The sequence below is a fragment of the Anopheles maculipalpis genome, chromosome 3RL, assembly GCF_943734695.1.
Source record: "Anopheles maculipalpis chromosome 3RL, idAnoMacuDA_375_x, whole genome shotgun sequence".
In the NCBI taxonomy this organism is placed as follows: Eukaryota; Metazoa; Arthropoda; class Insecta; order Diptera; family Culicidae; genus Anopheles; species Anopheles maculipalpis.
This window is the reverse complement of record NC_064872.1, coordinates 84,170,618-84,194,306: the sequence shown is the minus strand read 5'-3', so window position 1 is coordinate 84,194,306 and position 23,689 is coordinate 84,170,618. Positions and strand designations below refer to the sequence as shown.

Genomic DNA, 23,689 nt, shown 5'->3' with positions numbered 1-23,689 from the left:
TATTCTACACCAAACTAAGTGACAAGCTGCGACTATAGATAACAAACATCTGACACCGATATAACTCGAGAAAAAGCTTCGTAGCGTATTCATAAAATAAAGCTGGCTTCCTCTCAAACGTGTCCTTCCATTCGAGACTACAACTGCTACTAGTAATCCTTTTTCACGCGGGGCAAATATTGTCCCTCGTGAGTCCCTTATTCCTTCGTAGATCGAAATGAAATAAAATATTAGTATAGTACATCCATTTCCAGCGATGTGTGCAGTGTGCACGATACGATTAACAGTCGAATGATCTTGCCCTATCTAAAGAATATAGCAATGTGCCTTGCTCTAATCTAAGAGAACTCCTGACGAAATAATATTCCAAGCGATCATAACCCCATTTAATATACTAACCGCTCCCTTGAAGGTTTCACTTAACAACACACATTTATTTCAACACTTTTCACTTCGCTCGCGGTTGTATTTATTAGAACAAATGTGATTAATAAAACCTCAAGCAGCAGCAGGTATACAACAACACGCTATCGTCGTCGGCGGAATGGAAATAATACGCAAGAAGGAAACAAAGTTGTATATAGTGTATACTTACATGGATGTAGTTGGTGCACATATCCATAAACTGCTCGTTGATCGGTTTGCTGACCAGCTCTTCGACGATGTTCAGCTTAATCGTGGTCGCCCTGTCTAGGTAACCTTTCTCAATCAGATACGTCAGTGATTCGAAGGACGAGGCTCGAACCTACAAACAAAAAGAAAGATCAATTCATTAATGTTTGATTAGGACTAAATGCGTCTAAAATAAGACAGTTAAAATTACATAGACATTCCCTCCTATTACCTGCAACAAGAAGCAAGCTTTTGCAAGGTAAAATCTTAAGCATCCTAAATTATCCATTAAGCATCCTCCAAAGTGCTTCTTAACATCATTCCCTACACAAACGATGCAACTCAGTTTAAAAGCCTCGTTTGCAACAATCATTATCGCATGTTAACACATTTGTACAAGTGGGCAAAACAACAGTCCTCAAGAGTTCTAGCTGCCCGCTTCTTTAGGCCGCTTTTGTAGCAAAGTTACAAAAAGCCGGGTCACAGAGCACAGCAACAAGTAGTAAAGAGTTACATTCCCAAAAGACAAGTCGCTCTCTACAACTGAAGTTTGCTCCGATTGCAGGGCGGGATCTGTCCACATACACACACACACACACAAAAGGGGGACGCTGCCAACGGTTTTCCAAGGCGAAATTGTTAACATTATGTAACGCAAATGTGGGGAGACGTTTGCCCCCATCTACGAGCATAAAACACAACGATGGGGCGGATGATAACTCTACGAGCGAGATCGTCGCGCCTTACCTACTCGTCTTCATAGCATATCCTTTTTGTGTCTCTATCTTTCTCTCGCCCACTGTTGGGTGTCGGTTCTGATACGAGAAATGTAGGTGGAAGGAGCATAAGGATGGATGGACATGGGGTAAAGGCGAAAGTACGGCCGGGAGGTAGTTCAAAAAGGAACCATATGCTATTTCGCAAGAGGAAGAGTTCATGTCAGTAGGGGAGGTTCAACGGTTAGGGGTTCCCTTTGGCCTGGAATGTAAATGGGGCGTGTGAATGTGAACCATCCGGGAGCCACACACAGTTGTGTTATTGCGATGTCTCATGAAATCATGTGTTTGCGACTGTTTGATTTTTCTTCCGGTAGGTACAATTCAGCGATTGTTGCTATTGAGCGTGAAAGTACGAGTTTTGATTAACGTTGCTTCATTCGTGTTAAAACTAGGGAAGAGAGCAGTCATCAAACCAAGGATCTTTATGTCAACAGTTAGTCCATATATTGGTACTTACATTAGGCTCGTCTGTTAGGTAACGGACGATGATCTGCAGTATCTTCTCCAGGAACGCTTTGCTGAATATGCTTTGCAGGTCCTGGTCTCGATCGAACCAGCTAGCACAGTACTTCTGCAGCCAGCAGGCCAAGTATAGTCGTACGGACTCATCTGGAAGAGAGGGAGAGAAATGCATAAAATTATTAGTAAAAATGTTAAGTGGTTGACCCCATTTTCTATATCTACTTAAAGCATGCTTAATAGACACACTGTTGTAAAAGTTAACCTGCAAACCTCTCGCCTATATTTTTACCATTTCAAATACTGAATTAGACCATACACAGCAGCGCCTCTAAAGAGCGAAATGGTTGGATGCGTTACCAGCCGCTCTATAACTGTTTGCATTTCATTTCAAATTAATTTGGTTTGCCTTTCTCGTGGGTACACGACGTCCTTGTCCACCTGGAGAGAGAGGTGGACTGGCTGGAAGTGTGTGGCTGGGTGAATTAATTTACCTTTTCATCGTTACCGAAGGATGATGATTCGATGCGCATCCACTAGAAATAATATGAACAACTTTTTCGATTCTCCATTTGAGAGAAGGTAAGCTTTTTGTTCATTTGATGTGAAACAATTTTCGGTATACAGCTTATACAATATGCTTTGATTGTTGATGAAACAGGATTGTAAAATCATGTCCACATTTCAAGCTGAACACTTTCATAGGGTCCATTTTTACACATTCCTCTACACAAAAGGGTGCGGTTTTGCGAGGTGAAGAAAACGGTGGAGGAAATTTTTCAAACTATTTTCTATTTAGGAGATGGGTTCTTCGTAGTATCGCCCACTCATACTACCTCTCTGTGGTCTATATAAGTTTTGGTACACCCAACTTGTGCCACATTTCGGCAAAGGACAAGTTAAGGCCAGCACTAACCTAATTGATCGGCAAGGGGAACATTTTGAATCGTTGAACGATGACAATGTTCGAAAAATCAACATAAAATAAACCTATCAAAAAATTAAATAATGAGACTTTTGGGTTAGTTCCCCAGATCCCCAAAACTGTACAACCCTTCACCACACCTTTTGGGGCATAAGTAATAATTCGAAACTAGTCCTTTCAAGAGGTTGAAATAGTTGTGCGTAGAGAGAGGGTAAAAGATCACTTTGAAATTCGGTCAATCAAATCGTTTACAATCTCTTTGATAAGCGCCAATATTTATAATTTACAATTTACAACGAAAGGAGATCTGCTAGGGACTAAAGGAGTTGCAGTCCATCCGCTTGATCTGCTGCTGTTCCGTTAAATGATCTTGAAGTATTTCTTTCATAGGGCGTTGGTAGGAATAACAAGAAAAAAAAGCAAACAACTAAATGCAGACCCTTCAAGACGTTGATGATGCTAACTCCTTTTAGTTCACACTTCATCAGGCAGAGAAAGCATGCTTCGTGTTCTCTCTTTTTCTCTCCGCTGTTGTATTTATCAGGCAAATAGGAACAGAAATAGTGAGAGCTCAGGAGAGAAAGCAAGATAGAGATGTAGCTGGACGCTACACCCTAAATCGAAGTTATGTCATGTACCTTTTGACAGTAGCAATGGAATGGTGATATTCTGACAGGTACGAACATCACTAATGTCCAGATACAAACTTCCCAAATACACAATAAGGGAGGGAAATCACTTCAACAAATTCTCACAGGGAATATATTACCTTCTTTTCTTCCATGACCAATATCCGGTACATTTACTGCAATGTTTGCGAGGCTTTATTTCTTGTAGATTGAAGTAGGGCTCTCAATTCTTTCAGATTATGCAAAACTATCACTTGAATCACAACTCTTTAACCATTTTTGCATTAGCAAGTTTTGCATGAAACTTCCACCGTAATTATCTTTAGGTTTTATGGTTGATAACGATTCTATACTGCTTATGATATACTCCAGTACACCGCACCGTGCATCATCATCACCATACACACTGGGGCGCTGGCTCATCTTATCACTGTCGTAATACATCACTTTTCCTCGGCACTCGATACGCTGCTGTGCCCGCAGCAGAGAAGCAGCAGTCGCACACATTTCTTCACCGGAGAAGAACTGGACATGCCGATGCTGCACCGTCGACTGACTTTTTTCCAGAGGGGGCCAGAGAGAGAGTAGTAGTACATAACATCAGCAAGTAGCAGCACCTCCACAGTACATTCATACACGTGTGTGCGCGTGTTTACGTGCAGGCAAGGTGTAGGTGTAAATGTACCAATGCTGTGCATGCTTGCTGTTTGTGTGTGCTGATTGGCACACACTTATACAGCAACAGCTAAGCAGAGCAGATTGTATCCTTCTTTGCGTGAGCAGCAGCAGCAGCATGTGGGTGATTATTATAGGAGCCCTTGGAGCCTTCGTGTTGTGGTTGTGTGCGGACGGATTGAGAGCCATACTACACCAACTGGCCAACGTGCACACGCGCCCCCGCATTCCATCACTAAAAGACACACACACACATAGGTAATAGTGATCTTCCGAACGGCAGCGGGTCGGAATATATGCTCACTCAGCATCCTTTTTCCCAATACCAAAAAAGCGAGAGAGAGAGACTCTACAGTGAGAGAAGTTGACGCACACAAGGCAAGAGTAAAAAATCCAAGGAGGCATGTAGTATATACACGCGAGCTTTGCATGCAACACAACCATTAAAAAGCACACCATTTTTGGTATATCCTTTTGCTCTCGAGAGCACTCGACGAAAACTCTCCTATACTAACACACTTCTATTGCCATTCGGCATCGCTGATAAGAGATAAGAGATAGTACGGGACACGGATGGGTTGTGTAGTAGTACGTACGTACCTTCTACTACTACCAGTGTTATCCATTACTACAAGTACTGCTACTACTATTACTACTACCACCCGTCTGTCCTGTAGGGAGGGACGGTCCTGCGCGTGTGCCTGACTCCCGCGCGACAGTCACCGTACGTGTGCGGGGAGAATGTTTGTCAAGGGTGGTAAAAGTCGTACGATAAGAGTAATTGCTCATCTTAAGGATGTTCCTGCCATTATCGTTGAATCTTGTTCTGAATGAAATGCAGAGAGTAACAGATCGGAAAATGTAAGCTTTCGACTGGATCGTGTGTATGTGTGTAGCTTATATACACTCGCACCCGCTAGTACGAAGCACGCTTTTTCTAAATTAATTTGCTACTCTCATTATATTTTTTTAATTCATCATCTCTCACACGCATTTGATAACAATGAATGTGAGAAAAATGTATATATTTAAAAAAAAGTAGTAGGTACTAGATTTTATTCTTCTAATAATAAACCATTTACTATTTACATTTGATTATTACGGTCCAGTGCCGTATTGTTAAACCCATTACTAATTGTATAAAAATATCTTCAAGAAAAATGCAAAATAGGCTGAAAAGTTCAACAGCTGCCTCCGTCTATCTAATGCATCTCCTTAGCGTACGTTTAAGGTGAAAAGGACTGATAACCTTAAGTTAGGTGAAATTTTTTCATTTTTTCATGTAAAACTCCACAAAACGAAACGAAACTTTCATAAAATGGGCCGTCCACAAATAATTACAAAACAACCGTCTATTCTTGTGTAAATAAATTATAATTTTCTTTACATATGTTGCAGCAGTTTTTTTTATCATAAATCTAATTTACAGAAAACGCCACAACACACAACCCTTATAGAGCAGAAGCATAGAAACCACCTACATTGCATACATCTAGGCGCACAGATTTCACCACACGACCATCTTTTTCGGGGAACATTCTTCTCGAGGCATTTTCTTCGGCAAAAGTATTTCTCTCCGATTTTACCGACAAAATGGCTCTCTGTTTTTGTTTTCTCCCAACTAAGTTGAAAGAAATACCCTATGTATTGAGAGCGACGAGAGTGTAGCCAGCATTAGCAGCGCCATTTACCATGGCGACGGCATTTTTTCGAAGGAAAAACCGCAGGTTTGCCATTTTCACTCGCTCTTTTCCGCGCTCTCAAAAGCGCTGAAGTTGTGGAGAGTAAAAATAAAGCACAGGAGGAGATTTTTTCCTCCACAATCTCCCACAAAGATGTGTGTCCTTTGGCAGTTTTCTCGCACACTTCATTCACGAACACACACGCACAAAAAAGAAGGGACAGGCAGGGCAAGGGCTTGAGAGACGTGTTGTGTTGTACATGTGATAGTGAGAGGTTAGTGTGATTGCGGGTGGGTGCCAAGAAAGTGGTACAATCACTAAGAAGCATCTTACCCGTGTGTATCTTTTCCAGAGCAACATTTTTGATGGATTATTACGTAAACGGTAGGTGGACAGGAGGATCCATCCAATCATACAGTGGGTACGTCTGTGAGTGCAAAAAGGATTTAGAATTTGTATGATTGTCAAAACCAAAAGTGCAACCACCATTGACAGAAACATTTTCTATCACGGCTCCCTTTAAACACGGCAAGCACGGATCAGAAATTAGTTGTTACAGGGATGCTGCTGCGGCGACTATATTCCCTAGGCTTTCAAAACCATCGTTTTGCCCTTGAGTGGGTAGTACCGCGTAGTACCATTGGTCGTATTTTCTCTATCTCACACTCTTACTCTCTTACTCTTCACAACGGGAAAAGTACATACACACACACACACACACGCGCGCGCATGCAGCAATACAGGCAGGACGAAAAGGGCGCGCCTGAGTTTAACCCCGGCCGGGAGACAGCCAGAGAGCTCGAGTGGTGGTGAAAGTATTTCAATTCTACAAATCAACGGACCGATATTGTAGTGCGATAGAGCAAGCCACACGCATCCATCATCATCATCGTCATCGTCATAATTATTGAAATAAATTTTGCTTTTCCTTTCCCGTGGTGGTGGTTCCTGCTGATGGGTAACATACATCGGAATTGCTTTTGCTTCCGAACAAATGCACACACATGTACTGTCCACATCCTACAAAGAAGTGCGTACAAATACTAGCATAACCGTACACCGTGGTACGTACACGTACGCCGGGCACCACCTGGAAAAGCTTTTGGGTGGAGCTGCTCTTCGCATATAAGATTTTACACAATCCGTGAAGCGTGTCCCCCATTTTACACTACAAAGTTTGTAGGAAAATTAAAGAAAAACTATGAAGAAAGCTTTTATGAAACATTTAAAATATGATCTAACATGCAAACCATACCAGGCGTCTCCATCGTCCGTGGATTTACTGACATTCGACTCTGTAGTAAACTGTAACGTGCAACCGTTTAAAGCACAACAAAAATAGGAAATGTTTTTCCGCTCATTACTTTCGTTCTTCTTCAAGGACGTAGTTAATTGATGTACTTTATTGTGGCCGGTAAAATACGAACTGTAGAGGAATATAATACCTTCCTTCCCTTTCGGGGTATTATTAGCGTATGGAGGCATTGTTTTGCTAACTTAAAAAAAGATGTGGTCAATAAATCACATGTAAGATATTCCAAAAACACGGACGAGTATCATGAGAACGTGTGTATTATTCCACACTAATTTTTGAACGGTTTCAACACTTCCAAATCTTCCCGGATCTCTCGAACACACACAACGCATACAATTAATACCCACATCGGGCTATGAATTAAAACAGTACCTCGATTCCGATATTTTCCGATGAGCATGCGAATTACGTGTGCGCTCATATTTCTACTATCGTCTCACATTACCACCTAGTGTGCACCACCCCACACCCCGTTTGTCGAGGTTCAATTCGGTGGATCGAGCGCGTGTGAAGCAGAGGACCAAAAAAGGATGTCTCGTGTATCGATCTGGATCCGGTTTTGCATGTGCTATGATGTGTGTTTGTGTGTGTATTAGCAGTAGTAGTAGGATGTGGATAGATCGCACAAGCCAGAGGGAAACATTGACAACACACATCGACGGTGTCGGATGTCATTGCGAAGAACGGAGAGATGAAGGAGGGAAACCGTCCGTCCGTCCGTCCGTCCGTTCGGTTGGTTCGTTCATTCATCCGCTGCATTCATTCATTTGTTCGTCTATTGATTTTGTGTGGGTAGGAGAAGGGATGGAGATGGAAAATGGGCTGAATGCCAAACAGCCCCCTTCTCTTCCCTGTCACCTCAATACTCTTGCTTTCCACCAATCTGACCACTGTCCTAAAGACAATACACACTTTCCCATATGCTCGCATCGATGGTATTGAGCTCGAAAAAGAATACCTTCTCCATCGGTGATGGGCGACGGTTGATGCTTCATGAGAGCATAAATGGCATGAGCTTTACCTAAGCGAGACTATAACTTAATTTATAATTTACAACTATGTTACGTTCTATAGAGAATGATACTATTTTTAAACTAAAGATCTATTTGCAGTACAAAAAAGCTAACGTTTTATTCACCACCTGTACATCCTTTCCATGGTAAATTTTCTAATTGATTACACAACACCCATGCCCCCGTACCCCGCTTGTCTATATGCTTGCACAAGAACGAACCGAACGGAAGGAAGCCAAACTGAAGCGTTGCCTCAGAAGGCAGCCCCACGACTCTAATGACCAATTTCTCTATTTGTTCACAAAAATTCCCACTGCGGGGGAGAGTAGTATTGGTTGGTGTCTGGACAGAAGAGGAGGGACCCCACCCATCAAAGGCAGCCCCTTACCGGAAGTCTGCACTATTTCCGTACCCGTAGGACACACGTCATTTCCATTACTCGGGCAGACCAGTGCACCTGGAGGGAGAGTGTACATGCACAATTTTTGTTTTCTATATTTTCAAGACAACAAAAGCGAAAAAAGAGCTTATAGTAACTCTTCCCCACTGTTAGGCCTTCATTAGTATAGCAACACGTCCGAGTATTTTGCAGTCACGTTTGGAAGCACCTTCCGGTAAGAATGAAGCAGCAAAAGAGATGCACGGAGGAAGCAACTGCTTTGAAATGTCTCGCGTGCGGTAGGTGTCACAATCAATTAGATGTTGGCCAAACGTATGCACCGGGACGCGAAGGAAACGGTGCGACCCGAAACGGGCGTCTGGTCGCTCTTGGATGTGTGTGCTCCGGTGGTCGCCACCGGAAGCTACCCACACTCCCGAAATTACTCTCTTGTTTGGCGTCGTTTGGTAGCTAGGTACAGAGTGTCTACAGCGTCGGCTAAGTCGGATCTTGCCCGGATGTGCTCCCCCCTAAGAAAGAAGGGTCCACCAACCTAACGAGTGAACAAAGTGAAGGAGTAAATCTAATCGTAATAATGGTCACTCACCACCGGCACTCCACGACAGGCTCAGAAGGGGGAAGGTTTGGTGAAGATAGTGACCCCTTTTTTGTGTGCCCTTCTTCGCCCTATGGTCTTGTGCATACTTAACTTCCAGAAACGCATTTGGAGACACTTTCTGCAAGTCTAATGACCGATCCGGGGAGGGCAACACAAAACAAACATTCGCGGGGACATCGAACTCGCGAAAGAGTGTATGGTGTGTAATGGTGGTTTTATCCCGTCTGTAGTGCCAGAAAGCACAAAAGGTTTAATATAAAACAAAAACAAGATCCACCGGACATGGTACTTCCGCCTAAATTGCGCGCGCGCGCGACCTCTCACTCGCTCCCTCGCACACAGAGACGTGTGCGCTACACTTTCGCCCTCTATCCACAACTCGCTTTTTGTACGCTCCCGCATCATAGCCTGCCTCAACCATCCACACAAACAAACACACACACACGGGGACGGAAGTGCGATAGAAATGGGGAAAGAGGCATAGGATGCTTCTGGTCTCTGTTTCGTTGTACGTCACCACGGCCACATAACGCTTTTCGTTGCTGGAAACGTATCGACTCGATTGTGGTAAACTACCGGAAGTTGCATGATTGACAGTTTGGGTTTTGGAGAAAAAAAAAAAAAGATAGGAGAACGAAAATAAAAAAAGGAGACACATGGACTTTAATTTCCACTACTACCAAACGTCGTTGTGGTGAAAAATCTTTTAGTTTGAGTGACACATAGCAAGACAAGGAAAAAAGGGATTACACAGCGTTGTATCATCATCATCAATACTTTACCAAACTCCCATTTATGGTACTGACCTGAGAATAGTCGATAGCATAAATTATGGAATTTGCTTGTTTAGAAAATAATAAAATAGTATTTGAAACTAACTTTTAATTCCTTATATGTATAAATCACAAGAGCAAACACTCAGAAATAGACTGGCAAAAGAGAAATCTATCACGAAAATGACAGATCATTAGAAAAATAACAACTATAATTAAGGAAGTTCCTAACAAATGAGTCCAAAACGCATGAAAGGAAGCCCTTTCCCTTCTTTTCAGATACCGTTGTCCCTCCCTCTCTCCCGCGCGCTTCTCTTCCACAACAGATGATTGCAAACGGAAGGAAGGAAGTTTCAATTTATCACCCGTAAACTGTGTGTCAAAACGCACTGGTGACAGCTCCGTGTTGTGCGTGTGGTGGCAGACAGAAGCGCACAGATCCCATATGCGGAGAGTTCTGCAACACTACAAAAGCGTGGAGCATTGAACAGGGCGGAAGGAAGTGTGCGCTTAAGTGTGTACCTCCGTTACTTTATGTCCATATGTTTCAAGCTTCCTTTTGTTTTAAAAGAAGCAATAAGTGGAAGAACGAAATGGGCGCAAAAATCATGCGAATTGTATAAAATAACGTTATGACACCGAATGGATCAGTCGACGGCGCGGGTTTTCCCTCCTCAGAAGTCATTCTGATAACTTAGTTATGGTGCTCCGTCCGCACGTAGCTTCCTGTTAGGCGAAGCGGAAGGCCTAGGCAAGTAAAGGCAGCGCATATCTATTTTTATGCCACACCGTGCGCCACCTATATACCTGAAGTTCCGCAAGGGTCTTACGTTTTTCCCAACAAGATACCGAAATTTAATTTATAGACCCCCAAACCTCTTCTTCAAGAGTCACGCTGGAGAAGCGTGATAGGGAAATCATAAACCCCTCAACCATCCATCTTTCTAGCTCCAACAACGAGAGAGAATCTATCTTGCAAGTGTATTTTGCTGCTGTTGTAAAACCCTTTTAGTCCTAGAAGCGCAGGTTGTCGTCATCGTCGTTACCCGTTGTGTAGTCGATTCGAACCAAAAATAGGATATCCTTCTTCTATTCCGATAGGATCGGTGTGGTATGTTTCCCCCGAAAAAAAACGACCCATACTATAGACTGTTGCCTTTACTTCCTGCGAATGTTTCTTTATTTTCTTTTTTTTTTGGGAACGTTACAACAATACTCACTCAAGGAAGATTGGGGGGGCCTGAATTAAGACGCCTATATTTCGATTGGATCGAAAATAGAACGCACACACACTGTGGCGCGCACCACTGTGCATGCAAGGCGTTGTCGTTGAGTTAATTAAGTGATGGGGATGTTAACCAACCTTTTTATGCCGCCGTTGCACAGCGCGCGCTATTTTCTGCCCATACGTTGTTAATTGTGAGAAGTTATTTTTATTACCCTTTTTGAAAATAGGATTTACCTTCCACATTCACGTATGGAGAAATTATGAGCACGCACGAGCGATAAAACCAATCGACCCTACTGCGGGCGCGGCGGGTAGGCTCTATTGCAATGTGATGTGGAGCGAATGCTTTCCATATTGCATACATTTAGGCGGTTTTTCATTTAATCCTGGCAACGTGATGATACAAAAACAAAAAACATCTCAGACAAGTTCGGATGAACCAGCAGCAAGATTTATCCCACAAAAAAGGGAAGAAATGTCTATGAAGATTTTTAGAACAGCTTACAAGAAAAAGAATGGAAGGAAATCCACCAAGACGTACTGCTGTGTCACTTCCCGAGAGCAGGGTAGCAGGAACCCCCCCTACACTATTCGATGATAGAAATATGCTACACAGCATCATTTCTTATGCACCTCCCCTAACCTAACTAATGTAGAGCATTTTTGAGGGGGCCGGGGCCGGGGCCGCGCGTTGTTGAGTAGTAGTGGCGGTGTGCCATCATTCTGTTTTTAGCCAGGAAAAGATGGATTGCTTCCTTCCGCCGTGGGTTCCATTTCTTGTCATGATCCGCGCGCGGCTGTGTGTGTTCTTTGAGACGCGCGGCGCAAACAGTAATTACAACCGAGAGACCCATCTTCAACCTCAAAAGCTACCTCCTTGTTGCCCCACCTTGTTCCAACCCCGCCCCGGGGATAGTTATCCGGATTGTGTCGCCTTAAATAACAAAACCAGAAAGTGATTCACCCTCAGGTTTTAAGATTATGGAACAAAATTTTAAGTTATAACTTTGCGATCAATTTCTGCGACTTCTCGGCCATCGACATGGGGTATATGTTGGCGGTGGAGATGAAATAGAGAAAGGTAGAAGATTAGATTTGTCTGTAACAGTTGAAAAGATCGAATCTTTTCACCATGCATTTCGTATCAGAGGAAAAGCTGAGAAATATATAAAGAATAGAACCCTAAGAAATCCAATCTCTCCTTCTCTCTCTCTCTCTCGTATTTTGGACAAAAATCTTCCGGCGTGTGTGTGCTTGTGTAGATGTGCAGCGATAAAGACAAGATAGAAGAGCTACCATCCCTATCTTTAGAGAAGAACTTCGATCCATAACTCTGACAAGGGAAGCGTAAGGGTGAGCAAGCGGAGACACAAGCAGAACATCATATCAGGGGACCGGATGTTGAAGAAACCACCACCACCACACACGCCACCCCATCCACGTGTGTTCCTCAATGTAAGGAAGCAGTGCAACAACAGCCAACAGTGGAATGAAACTAAAAACATATGCGCTGCGTGCGCTGCATGTGTGCTCTTCACTCACGTCGGTCTTGAGCCGACGCGACTGTTACCTACTACTCCTCCCACAGCCCTTTACCTTCCCCCTTCAATTGATGCGTACGCAGCACGAAAGACACACACACACACACTCCAAAGGCCTTTGGCAGCCCTGTGTCGTCGCGTTTGCCCCAGACAGGAAGTTACGGCCTGGGGAGTCTCAAATTACCCTTCGGCTTGTCCCGCGCGGCACACAGGCGAACGAGCAAGCGTGCGCGCGCGCGCTTGATCAAATACGATCGTGGCATCATCTTGTACGAAGGAGAAAGATCTCCCTACGGTGCAGGAACCGGCGAAGAGTATACCGCAACCGCACTCTGGATGAAAATGCAGGCAGGCTGGCTGCAGAGGCGAACCCGGTGAAATTACATTGCACCGAAAATAGAACCCTCCAAATACGATACATGTGTCTGGGGGATGGGAGCCACACGCGGAACAAAATCACCAAGGGTTTTTCCCGAACAACAACAAAAACACGAGAAAAACGAGCTTCGCTTTCCCTGGTTTCACCTCCTCTTTGACGCCGTCGACGCGTGTGTGTCTCGTGTGTCTGTCACACGAATCCGTGTCTGTCTGCTCCATCCCTGCTGGGGGTCGCGGCATTGGCGCATCCACACAAATCTAGATTTTCTTGCGGGCCGGCCCCCCCATGGTCCGGGGGGGATGAGTTGCTGCAGCAGCATGCCTTCAGAGAAAACGCTGAATCGCGTAACATGAGAGGATCGTTCTTTCATCTCCCCACCGCCCTTCTCGTTGCGTGCACGACTCCTGTGAGTCGACCATGGGATTTGAAGGACCGAAGTCTATTTTGGAGACAATGTTTTTGTTTTTTATATTATTTAAAGCACGGAGAGGGAGACTACGGCCATCCGCTACACTAGACGGGAGAAGATTGGTGGTAGTGTAGTAATGAAATAAGGGGAAGGGCAATTCATAGACAGAAATGAAGCAGCGTGTGATCGTCTTTTGCTCTCGCGTGCAGTTTTATCGTAAAGAATGTTTTGAAATTGGCTGCAAAGAAGCAATGCAGATGCAGTTTCTTGGAAAAACCGTTCCCCGGCGGTTCGATTGAATCTATTTTGAGCGGAAAGTTTAAACATTATTCACCTAGGGTTGGTCTTTTTTCCACCTTAAGATTGATCCAGGTTTTGAATATTTGCCTGTCTTAATTCTGAACAAAAACTGTCCAAAGGCCAACTCCCAAATTACACAGTAAATGCATCCTCAGTGTGCAGGGTGTTTTGCGCCATTCGTCTGTTGGGGTTTCCATCCATGTGGCTGCGACTTGCATTTCGGCGCCTTTTTGTCCGTTCAATGACCCAAAACAAGGCACAACGATTCCGCACACAAAAACATGACCAAAGAAAAAGGAAGGATAAGAACGTTTGGCGAAGTACAGAGAAAGAAGAGCGTAAACAATCGCCACAAGTCGTTAATAAAACAAAAATAAAAATAAACCCAGCACGCACAAACAAAGTGAAAAGAGACGCGATGAAGATCGACCAATGCAATAACAAAACACAAATGCAATTTTGTTAGTGCCCATTACTCCCTCTTTTCTCGCAACCCTACGACCCCGATCTCCCAGCAAGTTGTTCTCTAACGTTCTTGTTTTACGTTCCAATTTTACACACTCTTGCAATAAAAGAATGGAATGAAAAATGTATGTAAAGCTACAGCGCCACCCGAGAGCAATGCCACAACAGAGCCCCTGGCTCTGGCTTTCTTGATGTTGTGGAGGCCAGTAACATGGCAAAAATATAAACCTTCTAGCAGGGAAGTTGGGTCCACAGCACACACACACACACACACACGCACAGCGAAGCGAAGAATGAAGGTTGTTATCAAATCAAAACAAAGCCGTTCTTGGGCCGTGCGTAGCTAATTTTGGACCGATCGTCGAAAAAAAAAATGCCGTCCGTAGCAGAAAATAAAGATGCCGATAATAACACAGCGCTAAACAAAACGTCAAACCACCGGGCAGCAAAGCAGTGAAGAAGAGGAGTGATAAGGCGCACAGCAGAATAATGCATTAATACAAGAAATGGAAGGACGTGAGATTGTGGCGATGCATCGAGCATCATGCAGCAGCCGCTAAATTGTTAATGGTCGTAATTTAAGGGCTTCCAATTGTTGGCGGATTTTGAACAGAGGATCCCAAAAAAAAATTCGCAAAGATGTCTTGTTTATCTGGGGGTCTTTAAATATTGGAATGAGCTTCGTTTAGAGCGAAAGAACTCATTACAAGAAGAAAATGTCTGCCCCATAATGAATATATTTTTAAAATAATAAATATAATAATGTTTATTCTTACCTGGATCGGTGGAGATGATGTCAAGTGTGCCCAGAATTTCCTTGTAGTCTCGGCACAGTACTTGCGGTGACTGTGTGTTGATGATGTGCTCCAATACTCGGGGATAGCAATCTCTGGAAAAAGGGAAATCAAATTAAAAATGAAAATTATTACAAATATTTCTAACAATACATTGGCAATTGATAAAATTTATGTAAACTTGATAGTTTTTGACTCAATGGGATGCCTTCAAAATTCATCAAAAAAGGATACTTAATCCTACAAAACCTTCAGACTATGAACTCAAACAAGTGATAGTGATCCACAACGCGATCGTTACTTTAACCAAAAACAGACTCAGACTACAGCACAGATGACACGGTACGATCTGCGAAAGGTCCGGTTAAAAGTACACAAGGAGTAAGTCAGGTATGTGGCAAGATCCTGATGTTGTCCACTGTGAAGCAGCCGGTTTCCAACACGCGCGCGCGTATTGCCCATCATTTCCCGTTGTTCTTGGCACACGGGGAATGGGTGTTACCTCCTCTCTTCCCATTAGATTGTTGTTAAATATGCATACACAAATCTAACTGTAAAATGCCGCCATCGAAGCGAACTGTGGAATGTGGCAAGTGTTTTATTGGCATACCATCACTTACCAGCGTTTCTTCATTCCACAAACTCTGTCTCTCTCTCTCTCGCTCTGTGTGTGTGTGTCTATGTACTATGGAACCCCAGCAACATATGACAAATTTGGCATTCACATCTCACAGAAGCTTTCTTCTCTCCATCCTAAACTCCTTTCGTTGGTAGCTTGCGTTGGTTAACTTTCTTTCACTAGTAGCTAGTCCAAACAGGGCTTTTTGGTTTTGTTTGTTCTTCGGAAAGATGTTGATTTCTATCCCGCTTTTATCTATTTCCATGTTTCCTTTTTGTGCCTGCTTCCGCGCGTCCATGCGACACGGGATGGCGGAAAAAAGCTCGCCCGAAGAAGCAAATTCCACATCACACAGATTGCCTGGTGGCCGTTAGGTGACATAAATACCTTTCCCGGGCCAGTGTTGGTGCCGGCACAAGCACGAATGGCGATTTTGCAATCTCAGTGGGTTTTTGCATTGGAATAAAATTTCACCAAGTAAAAAAAAAATTACAACAATAGTATAATTATATGGAAAACATAGCAAACAAACAAAAAAGTAATAAACCAATGTAGAAAAAGGAATAACAAAACAAAAGAATACAAATAATTGAAAAGAATTTTGCAAAAGAAAGCAAGCAAAAAAGGAAAACACAAAAAAACATAAAAACAAAAACACTAAAAAGTGAATATAAGATAAAAGGAAAATATGTCTATGGCGAAGCGGGACAAGACAGGGCACATTCCAATGTAACAAGGAGCGGGATGTTGTGTGTGTGTGTGTGTGGGGTTGAAATCCCCCCAAAAAGCAATAAGAGAGAATGGGAAATTCAAGAAAAGATTCAAGAAACGTGGCAACAACACACAAAACGAAAATATGAACCAACACGAGAGGGGCTTGGGGCTTGGTGGCTTCCCTTTCTCGCATCTCTTTTATGTTGAGATAGTGAACTGCTGCTTCTTTTTCCATATATGACCATAAGTGGCATTAAAAAGGGGTGATGGTGGTGGCTGGGTGGGGCTGAGGCGAGGAACTATATAGCAGACAGAATGGAACGCGGTGTTACGAGTTTTTTTTCTATCTCCCTTTTCTTCTTCTCCACGTTAAATTTCTCCCTTAAACGCCTCTCTCCCATCATCATCAGGCCCTCCTTCCTGGGTTCACGCATCAATCGATTTTTGCCGATCAGTTCTTGCGCTTTCGTGCGCCTTTTCTTAAGCGAGAGAGATCGGTCGTCATCGTCAGTGCCGCGTGAAGCAAAATAAGAAGCCCCTTTTCTTGAGATGTAAATCCCACACAACACAACACAACAACTACCACCACCCCACAAAAATCATCAACATCATCGGCAAGAATCTGGTTTTTGCTCTTTCTCTTTTACCAGTCGGCGTAAATTGGTCTGTTGTTGTTGTTTGTTGATCGTGCTATCTCCAATATTCCGCGGCTCTCGAGGGGGGCGCGGTTTCTCCCTATACTACGCCCCCCCCCCCCCCCTCTCCCAAACGCCATCGTAAGACTTGGTAAAGTTTGTAGCTATTCTCTCTGTTGGTTCAGATGCGCCGCCGTACGATCGCAAAGACACGATCGCGCAAATAAACTCCCTATCCTGGACAAGGGAGCATTTGGACGCCGAAGTCGTTGTGGCGAACAGGAAGATTTGGGCGGGAAGTTGGAGCACACAACACTTCCTTGCCGATGGAAGGGATATTACTACTTTCTTCAAGCCTTCGGCGTCCTCATTCACGCGCTTGTGTGGAAGAATTGTTTTCGTCCCGTTCGGGAGTCCGGTTATGTTTGTCTGCTGCTGTTGCTCGTCTGGCTATGTCCACATATTTCTTCGTTCTCTTCCATTTTACACATGAAAAACGACACGTATCGTACGCCGGCCGGTCTAACGACCGGCCTATAGGAGTATTGTGGTATGTGTGTAAGTTCCACCACACACACACACACACACGCACTCTCCCACTTTATGCTTTCGGTTCGCTATCGATCAGCACCGGAGACTGGTTCACTTGTCGGTCATTGACATCCCTCAAGCAAGCCATGCCCGCCGCCTTCAAGCAGCAACAGCCCAGACAGAGCGCTCCATCGATCGATTTTTGTTTGCTCCAGAGAGACCTCCCCGTTCGCTTTAGAACGTTGTATGTTGCGTTGCGCCGTACTGTAGGAATCCCCTAAAACCCAGGGGTTGCTTCTCTTGCCGCACACCACACACGTTGGGGCCATAATGCAACTATTTAAGCGCACAAACGCATTGTAACGTCATGATTGGATTCAATATCGAAAGCTTAGACAACAAACTCTACACGCCCGGCATTCGAAAGAGCTTTCTTCAAAAAGGTGAAACAGTTCTCTTTTGGAATGAAAACAACATCTTCCCCTAGCCTCCTAGTTGGCTCGGTTTTATTGCGGAGTCTCATGGTCGATGGAGCTTTTTGATACCCAAGCATTCCAAGCATGCAAAACTATCTGAAACTTCTCCCCCCGGGAAGCCAGCACTTGTGAGACCTCACCATAGTTCCTTTTTCCTTGGAATGTGCCCTCTTTCTCACGAGGAGATCATCCCCATCTACTCTAGGCCGTTTCCTTCACTCTTTCTTTTGGTATTGCGCTTTGGGATGTTTTTCTTCTCCGGCACTGGAGATCCTAATCTTCTCGCGGTCGTGTGCTGGAATGTTGCCTGGCTTTCGGTTGTTTCCACGCGGATTCACGACTTTGTTTTCGTTCGTCGCTTGTACGCTATTTGAATGAAAACAACGGTTAAAATCAAGTCCGGTGCGTACTCGCTTGACGCCGAGTTATGCCCCGCGCATTTAGAGAGATAGTAGTTTGACTATTCTAGCTAAAATTTTTGCATCTTTGCCCAAGGGTGGAAGCGAAACGCGGGAAAACGTTACGCCTCCACCGAATGAGCCAAGAACGCGAATTAGGCTCTGGAAAATTGAGGCTCACAACACACACCACACCACATATTGCTCAAAGTGAATGGTGAATGAAAGGCGAAAGAGACAGCACAAGACCAGCTCGTCCCCCCACCCCGTACTATCCCAGAGAGATGTGGCGAGGGCTTTTCGGTGAAGCAGGAGCAACAGAAGCAAGCCTGAACCTGAAACACTTTGAAAGCCACATTCCAATGCAGGTGTGCGCAGGCAGTGGGGTGTATGATGATGGATCCACTCCAACCAACCGGAGGGAGATTGTTGCTGCAGCAATGTGTGCGCGCGAGCTGGCTGCTGCACAGCGAGTTTGCTTCTTGATCGGGTATAGGCCCTGCTCTTTGCCATAGATTTTTCTGCCTTGGCAGGCAACGAGGTGGCACGGTAAAGTTGTCTCTCGGTAGTGGTGGAGTACGATGCCCCCAGCGAAAAAATGCGCTCGTCATAGTAGTAGTAGAGATGTGGGATATGAAGATGCAGAAGTGTTCGGGGAGTACGATAGACCTTTGAAAAGTATTTCCAAAATGTGTCAAACAAATTTCAAAATTTTGCACCAGAATCGTTTAAGTACATACCATTGCTACTCTTTCGCTCACAATCAGTAAAAGAACCATCCCTTTACCGTTTATTTAAACACCTGATCACGCCAATAAAGCATGCACTTTGCAGGTGACCCTCCCATACCCATCATTATCACCCCCCCCCCCCCCCCCCTCGGTTAGTCTTAGACTACAAGGAGAGTCAACAGCATAATAAACATTGAACCACCCCAAAATAAAAGCATAAATACCGTTTTTTGGGGAGAAGGGTGGTATCCAAACACACACACACACACATACACCTAGCGTTAAAGGCTGTTCTTGGAATCCATTCGCGCGCTCATGCTCTCTCTCTCTCTCTCTCTCTCTCTCTCTCCTTTTCACACTCTCAAACGCGCGATTGCTATCATTCTTTCTTGTTATTTTACCTCCACCAGTCCACGGGGGGCTGGAGACTGGGTGGGGTGGGGTGGTGTGGTTCAGTCAATTCGCCGACGCCGACTATACACACCACGCTGCACTTTTGTTGACTTTTCCCACGGATATACCTGGACACATCATCGACCAAAATCATCATCATCATCATTGCTCGCCATGGTTGCATACCAATTGGAAGCGTAAGAGAAAGCATGATAGCAAGTGACAGAGATAGAGCAGCGAAGGACTGGTTGGTAGCCGATGGGGTCGGGGGTTCGTGGTGGATCAGAGGCGGGGAGAGCATTCTTCGCTCGTGTGCGTGTTCTCTCCATCGCCCCGTCTTTCCTCGTCGCATCCCACAATCCGAACCGGGGAGGCCACACAATACGGGGTGGAATTCGGTTGACCTCCTTTGGTGGCTTTGCACCACATGCCACCCCAGCAGCACACAGCGCGAAGACAACATTTTCGGGGAGGATGACTACGTTAAGAATTAGGTGGTAGAGTAATGAAGTGATGTTCTGAAAAGGGCTTCAAGTCTTCTTCATGTTGTCTTATTTGGCACTCAAATATCCAGAGGTTTCATTCTGTGATTTTTGACTTACTATACTATACTTATTGATAAAGTATTAAAAAAAGTCAGTCCTCCGCTTCGGAGGGGATTCGATATTTGGTCCTATCCGTCGGTCTTATCAGCCGCCCTCCTGACTGCCTCAGATGCTAATGCCATGCCTGTCTTCATTATATTGTTTCGTTTGTAAAATTAATATAAACAAAACTTACGAAACCTGAACGAATTATTCTTTGTTTTACATTTTCCGCACTGCGGCGGCTTAGTTAAAATACGTACCTGTAAATAGAAGAGAAAAAAAAAGAAAACAAAACATTACTAAGCTGAACGATGACCATAAAACACAAACTAGTTTCAATATAAAAATGTATAATTTTGCTACCCAAAAAATAATAGAAAACAAAAAAGGAAAAATTTTATATTCACAATCCAGCAGCAAAAAGAAAAGTAACAATCACAGACACACACGAAGCGCAGCACCAACAATGCCACAGAGAACGACGCAATAACATAATCAAAACGAGGAACAACAACGAAAAAACCAAAGTCGGTTTTCGAAAGAGAGAAACAAAATTAACAACAACCAAAACCGCCACCAAAAAAAAAATGACTCGTGTTCCTTCTCTCGCCCTACCCCATCCCATCCTGATCTCCTCCTATCAATTCACAAAAAAAAACGAGAAGAAACGGGAGACGAAAAACAACATTCACACAGTCCCCCGTCGCCGTGATGATGATGATGATGATGATCGGGGCACACAGCATAGCGCGCGCGGCGTGGAATCATTAATGAATGAAACTTTAAATCCATTGATAAAAAAGACACCCATCCCCATATCCCCCAAAATCCTCGGCGATGCAACCCCCTGGCTCACACTAGAGAGTCAAGCAATTCAACCCTCCCCACACATATACACATATAGCATACATCTCCCCGTTCATTCGTTCTCTTTCATGTCGACGCTGCTATGTGGTAGGCCCAGCTTCATTCGCTCCCTTTCCCACGGGTGGAGCACTAATAGTACTACGGGGGTTGGTACTACTACTATCACTATTAGTGGTAGTACTACTACTACTACTACCACTGTTTGTAGATTGGAACGATCATTCCCTTTCTCAGTCTGTTTTGCTGTTCCTTTCCACTTCTTCGCTTCAACCCCATACAAACGATATACTGCGCCTCCCTCCACTGAACAGAGTGGGTGGTTGGAAGGGTGAAAGAATGACGACGGCGGACGAAAAGGTTTTTCCACTTCTTTGCTTCTTTTGCTTCTAGAGAGAAAAAAAAAAATACGGCTTCTCAACCGAAACACGACCGCACAACACGACAGTCTTTTCATTTCTTCCTCCCGCGATATGATTCTGTTATTTTCCACAACATTTGCTTCTTCCATCCAAACAAAACACACAAACAAAAAAACATTTTAAGGATCGAGAGAGAGAGAGAGAGAGAGAGAGAGAGAGAAAAAAAGGAGAAATTCTTGAGTCCTAAAATGCAAAACATCTCCTCTTTTCAGCGGCAACCACCCTCAGGCAGGATATGATCGTGCATGAGAAGAGGTGGTACAGAGCATGCGGTTTTTGGAGCTTCAACCTTTTCTCTCCTGTCTGCAAAAAAATGCGCCTAAATGCGCACACCACAAACAGCAAAGGGCAAGAGGGATGCGAAAAAATCAAACTACCAGAACAAAACCGAACCCCGGTGTGTGTTTGGGTGTGGGAATGTTAAGAAAACCAACATTCGCTTCTCTCTTGCTGCTGCGTGCCAATTTTGTTTGCTTTCGGTCGAGTTTTCAAGGTGCATACATTTACATAAAACCACCCTTTTTGCTTGGTACTACTGCATAGATGCAAGGCAAGTGTGGTAGGCGCCACATACAATGGTGCCTTCCCGACAAACCAAAGACAGACAGGCTGCAGATGACTGTGTTTAGGCAAACAACACTGACTGGCAAGAGCACAAGAGAAAGAACGAACGGAAAAATGTAGGTGGAAACTTAGAAGAGAGCAATTTTCAATATGAAAAGAGTGAAACTGCCTGTTCAACATTCAATTCTCAAGAAACGATCCTCGATCGTGGTTTTTCTTTTGTTGGGGTGTCTTTATTATATTTATTGGAGAATTCCATGGATCCGGAAGCGAAGGAACAACCAAAAACTAAATGTTTTTATTGTTATCATCATATCTTCAAAGATGAATGGTCAAATTGGAAGCCACGCATCATGCCAAACCGAATGCCGGATCCATCCCAACCGTCCACAGTACTTCTACAACCGCGAGAGACTCCCCCCCCCCCCTGCTGGTACCACCGCTGCCTGCGTCTTGTGTCCCACATATTTTAGTGTCTTCCTTCTAGTCGTCTAAATGGCGATTAATGCGACCAAAAACTAGGTCACTCTGGGGTTCATCATCCACTTCACACGCGACTTTGGGCATGACACATAAAAAGAGAGCAGAAAACAAAAAATGATGTTGTTGCCAAGAAGAGATGACCAATGTTGTGGTGGGAAGAGGGGGGGCCCAATGAGAGCAACGTTGCTTTTTTTTTCTTTCTTTCTAATATTCTTCCAACCTAGCGGAGTCATGAATGAATATTTAGAGTGTTCTTTTCTCCTACCCCCTACCTCGCCCGCCCGCCCAACAGTCAGAAGACCTCATTTTCCGTTCAGCATCGCACAGTAACGGCATTTTGGGATGGTTTTTTTTTGTTGTCTGTTTTGCTCTAAGCGTGCCCTATCTTCTTATTTCTTCATGTGCGCTTGTTTTGCTTTTTCCTATGGAAACACATGTGAGTTAGTGATATTTTTGGTGGCTTTTTTTTTGGTGGTAGGAATATGCAAAGCAATTTTTTATTTAACTTCAATATTACGGTCAAATGCTGCCGTATGGTCATCACCACGTGTCTTGACTTAGAACATGCAAAGCTTCTTGGAGCAACAAAAGGCAGAGACACAACATTTCATAATGTTTCAACAATAAATATCTCGAACGGCAATTTGCAGTTGATGATGATTAATAAATTATTTGTTAAAATTATTTTAAATTGGAAATTAAACAATGATCATGAAGAAAGCATACTTGATTTAATCTTAAGCTGTGCCAAGATTTCTTTCTAATTCTTATCTATAAAGTTCGTTGTTTAAACTGTTCTTCGTGATGCAGTAGAAAGTCGTAGTAAAACGACGTTTTTAAAGACCACACACACACACACTATACAACACAAAAGGATAGCAAAAGTAGACAAAAAATCAAAAATATAACACCCGTCTGAGTGAAAACATAGTGCTCGCTAGTTATGAAACTAAAAAAATCCGATATGATTTGACATTTTTTGAGATGAAGTATCTGTAAGAAACAGTTACACAAAAACGCTTGGGAGATAATGTTGACTAATGAAAAGACAGGCGAACAGAAGGGATTAGAACAAAATAAGGCGCAGTATTCAAAAGAGGTTTTTTTAGGACGAATTTCAGGACGTCGATGAGAACGAAACGAACAAGCAGAGAAGAGAAGTCCCGAGAGTTTGGTGAAAAAAAGAAAAGGACGTGATGATAGAAAGCATAAAAAACGGAAAGACAACAAAACAACAACAAAAAAACACGCACAAGAAAAATGTATTGAGCTGGGGCGTTTCTTTCCCACGCTACT

At 43.8% G+C, this 23,689-nt stretch overlaps 3 protein-coding genes across 3 annotated transcripts in view; 1 reads left to right on the top strand and 2 right to left on the bottom strand.

Moving 5' to 3' along the window:
* LOC126561486 (diacylglycerol kinase 1) overlaps positions 1-23,689 on the top strand; it is a 483,147-nt gene that overhangs the window by 253,451 nt on the left and 206,007 nt on the right. The gene's annotated exons all lie outside the window — the stretch shown is intronic.
* Positions 1-23,689, bottom strand: part of LOC126561086 (uncharacterized) — a 108,731-nt gene that overhangs the window by 7,303 nt on the left and 77,739 nt on the right. Inside the window, exons 3-5 of the mRNA XM_050217032.1 lie at positions 14,959-15,071; positions 1,849-2,000; positions 596-745 (exon numbers count right to left, since the gene is read on the bottom strand). Coding sequence (XP_050072989.1) covers positions 596-745; positions 1,849-2,000; positions 14,959-15,071 — 415 coding nt within the window. The remainder of the gene's footprint in view (positions 1-595; positions 746-1,848; positions 2,001-14,958; positions 15,072-23,689) is intronic.
* The window catches only part of LOC126562905 (MIT domain-containing protein 1), a 458,992-nt gene continuing 458,104 nt past the window's right edge, over positions 22,802-23,689 (bottom strand). The window contains exon 4 of the mRNA XM_050219504.1: positions 22,802-22,815. The gene's annotated coding sequence lies outside the window, so the exon portion shown is untranslated. The remainder of the gene's footprint in view (positions 22,816-23,689) is intronic.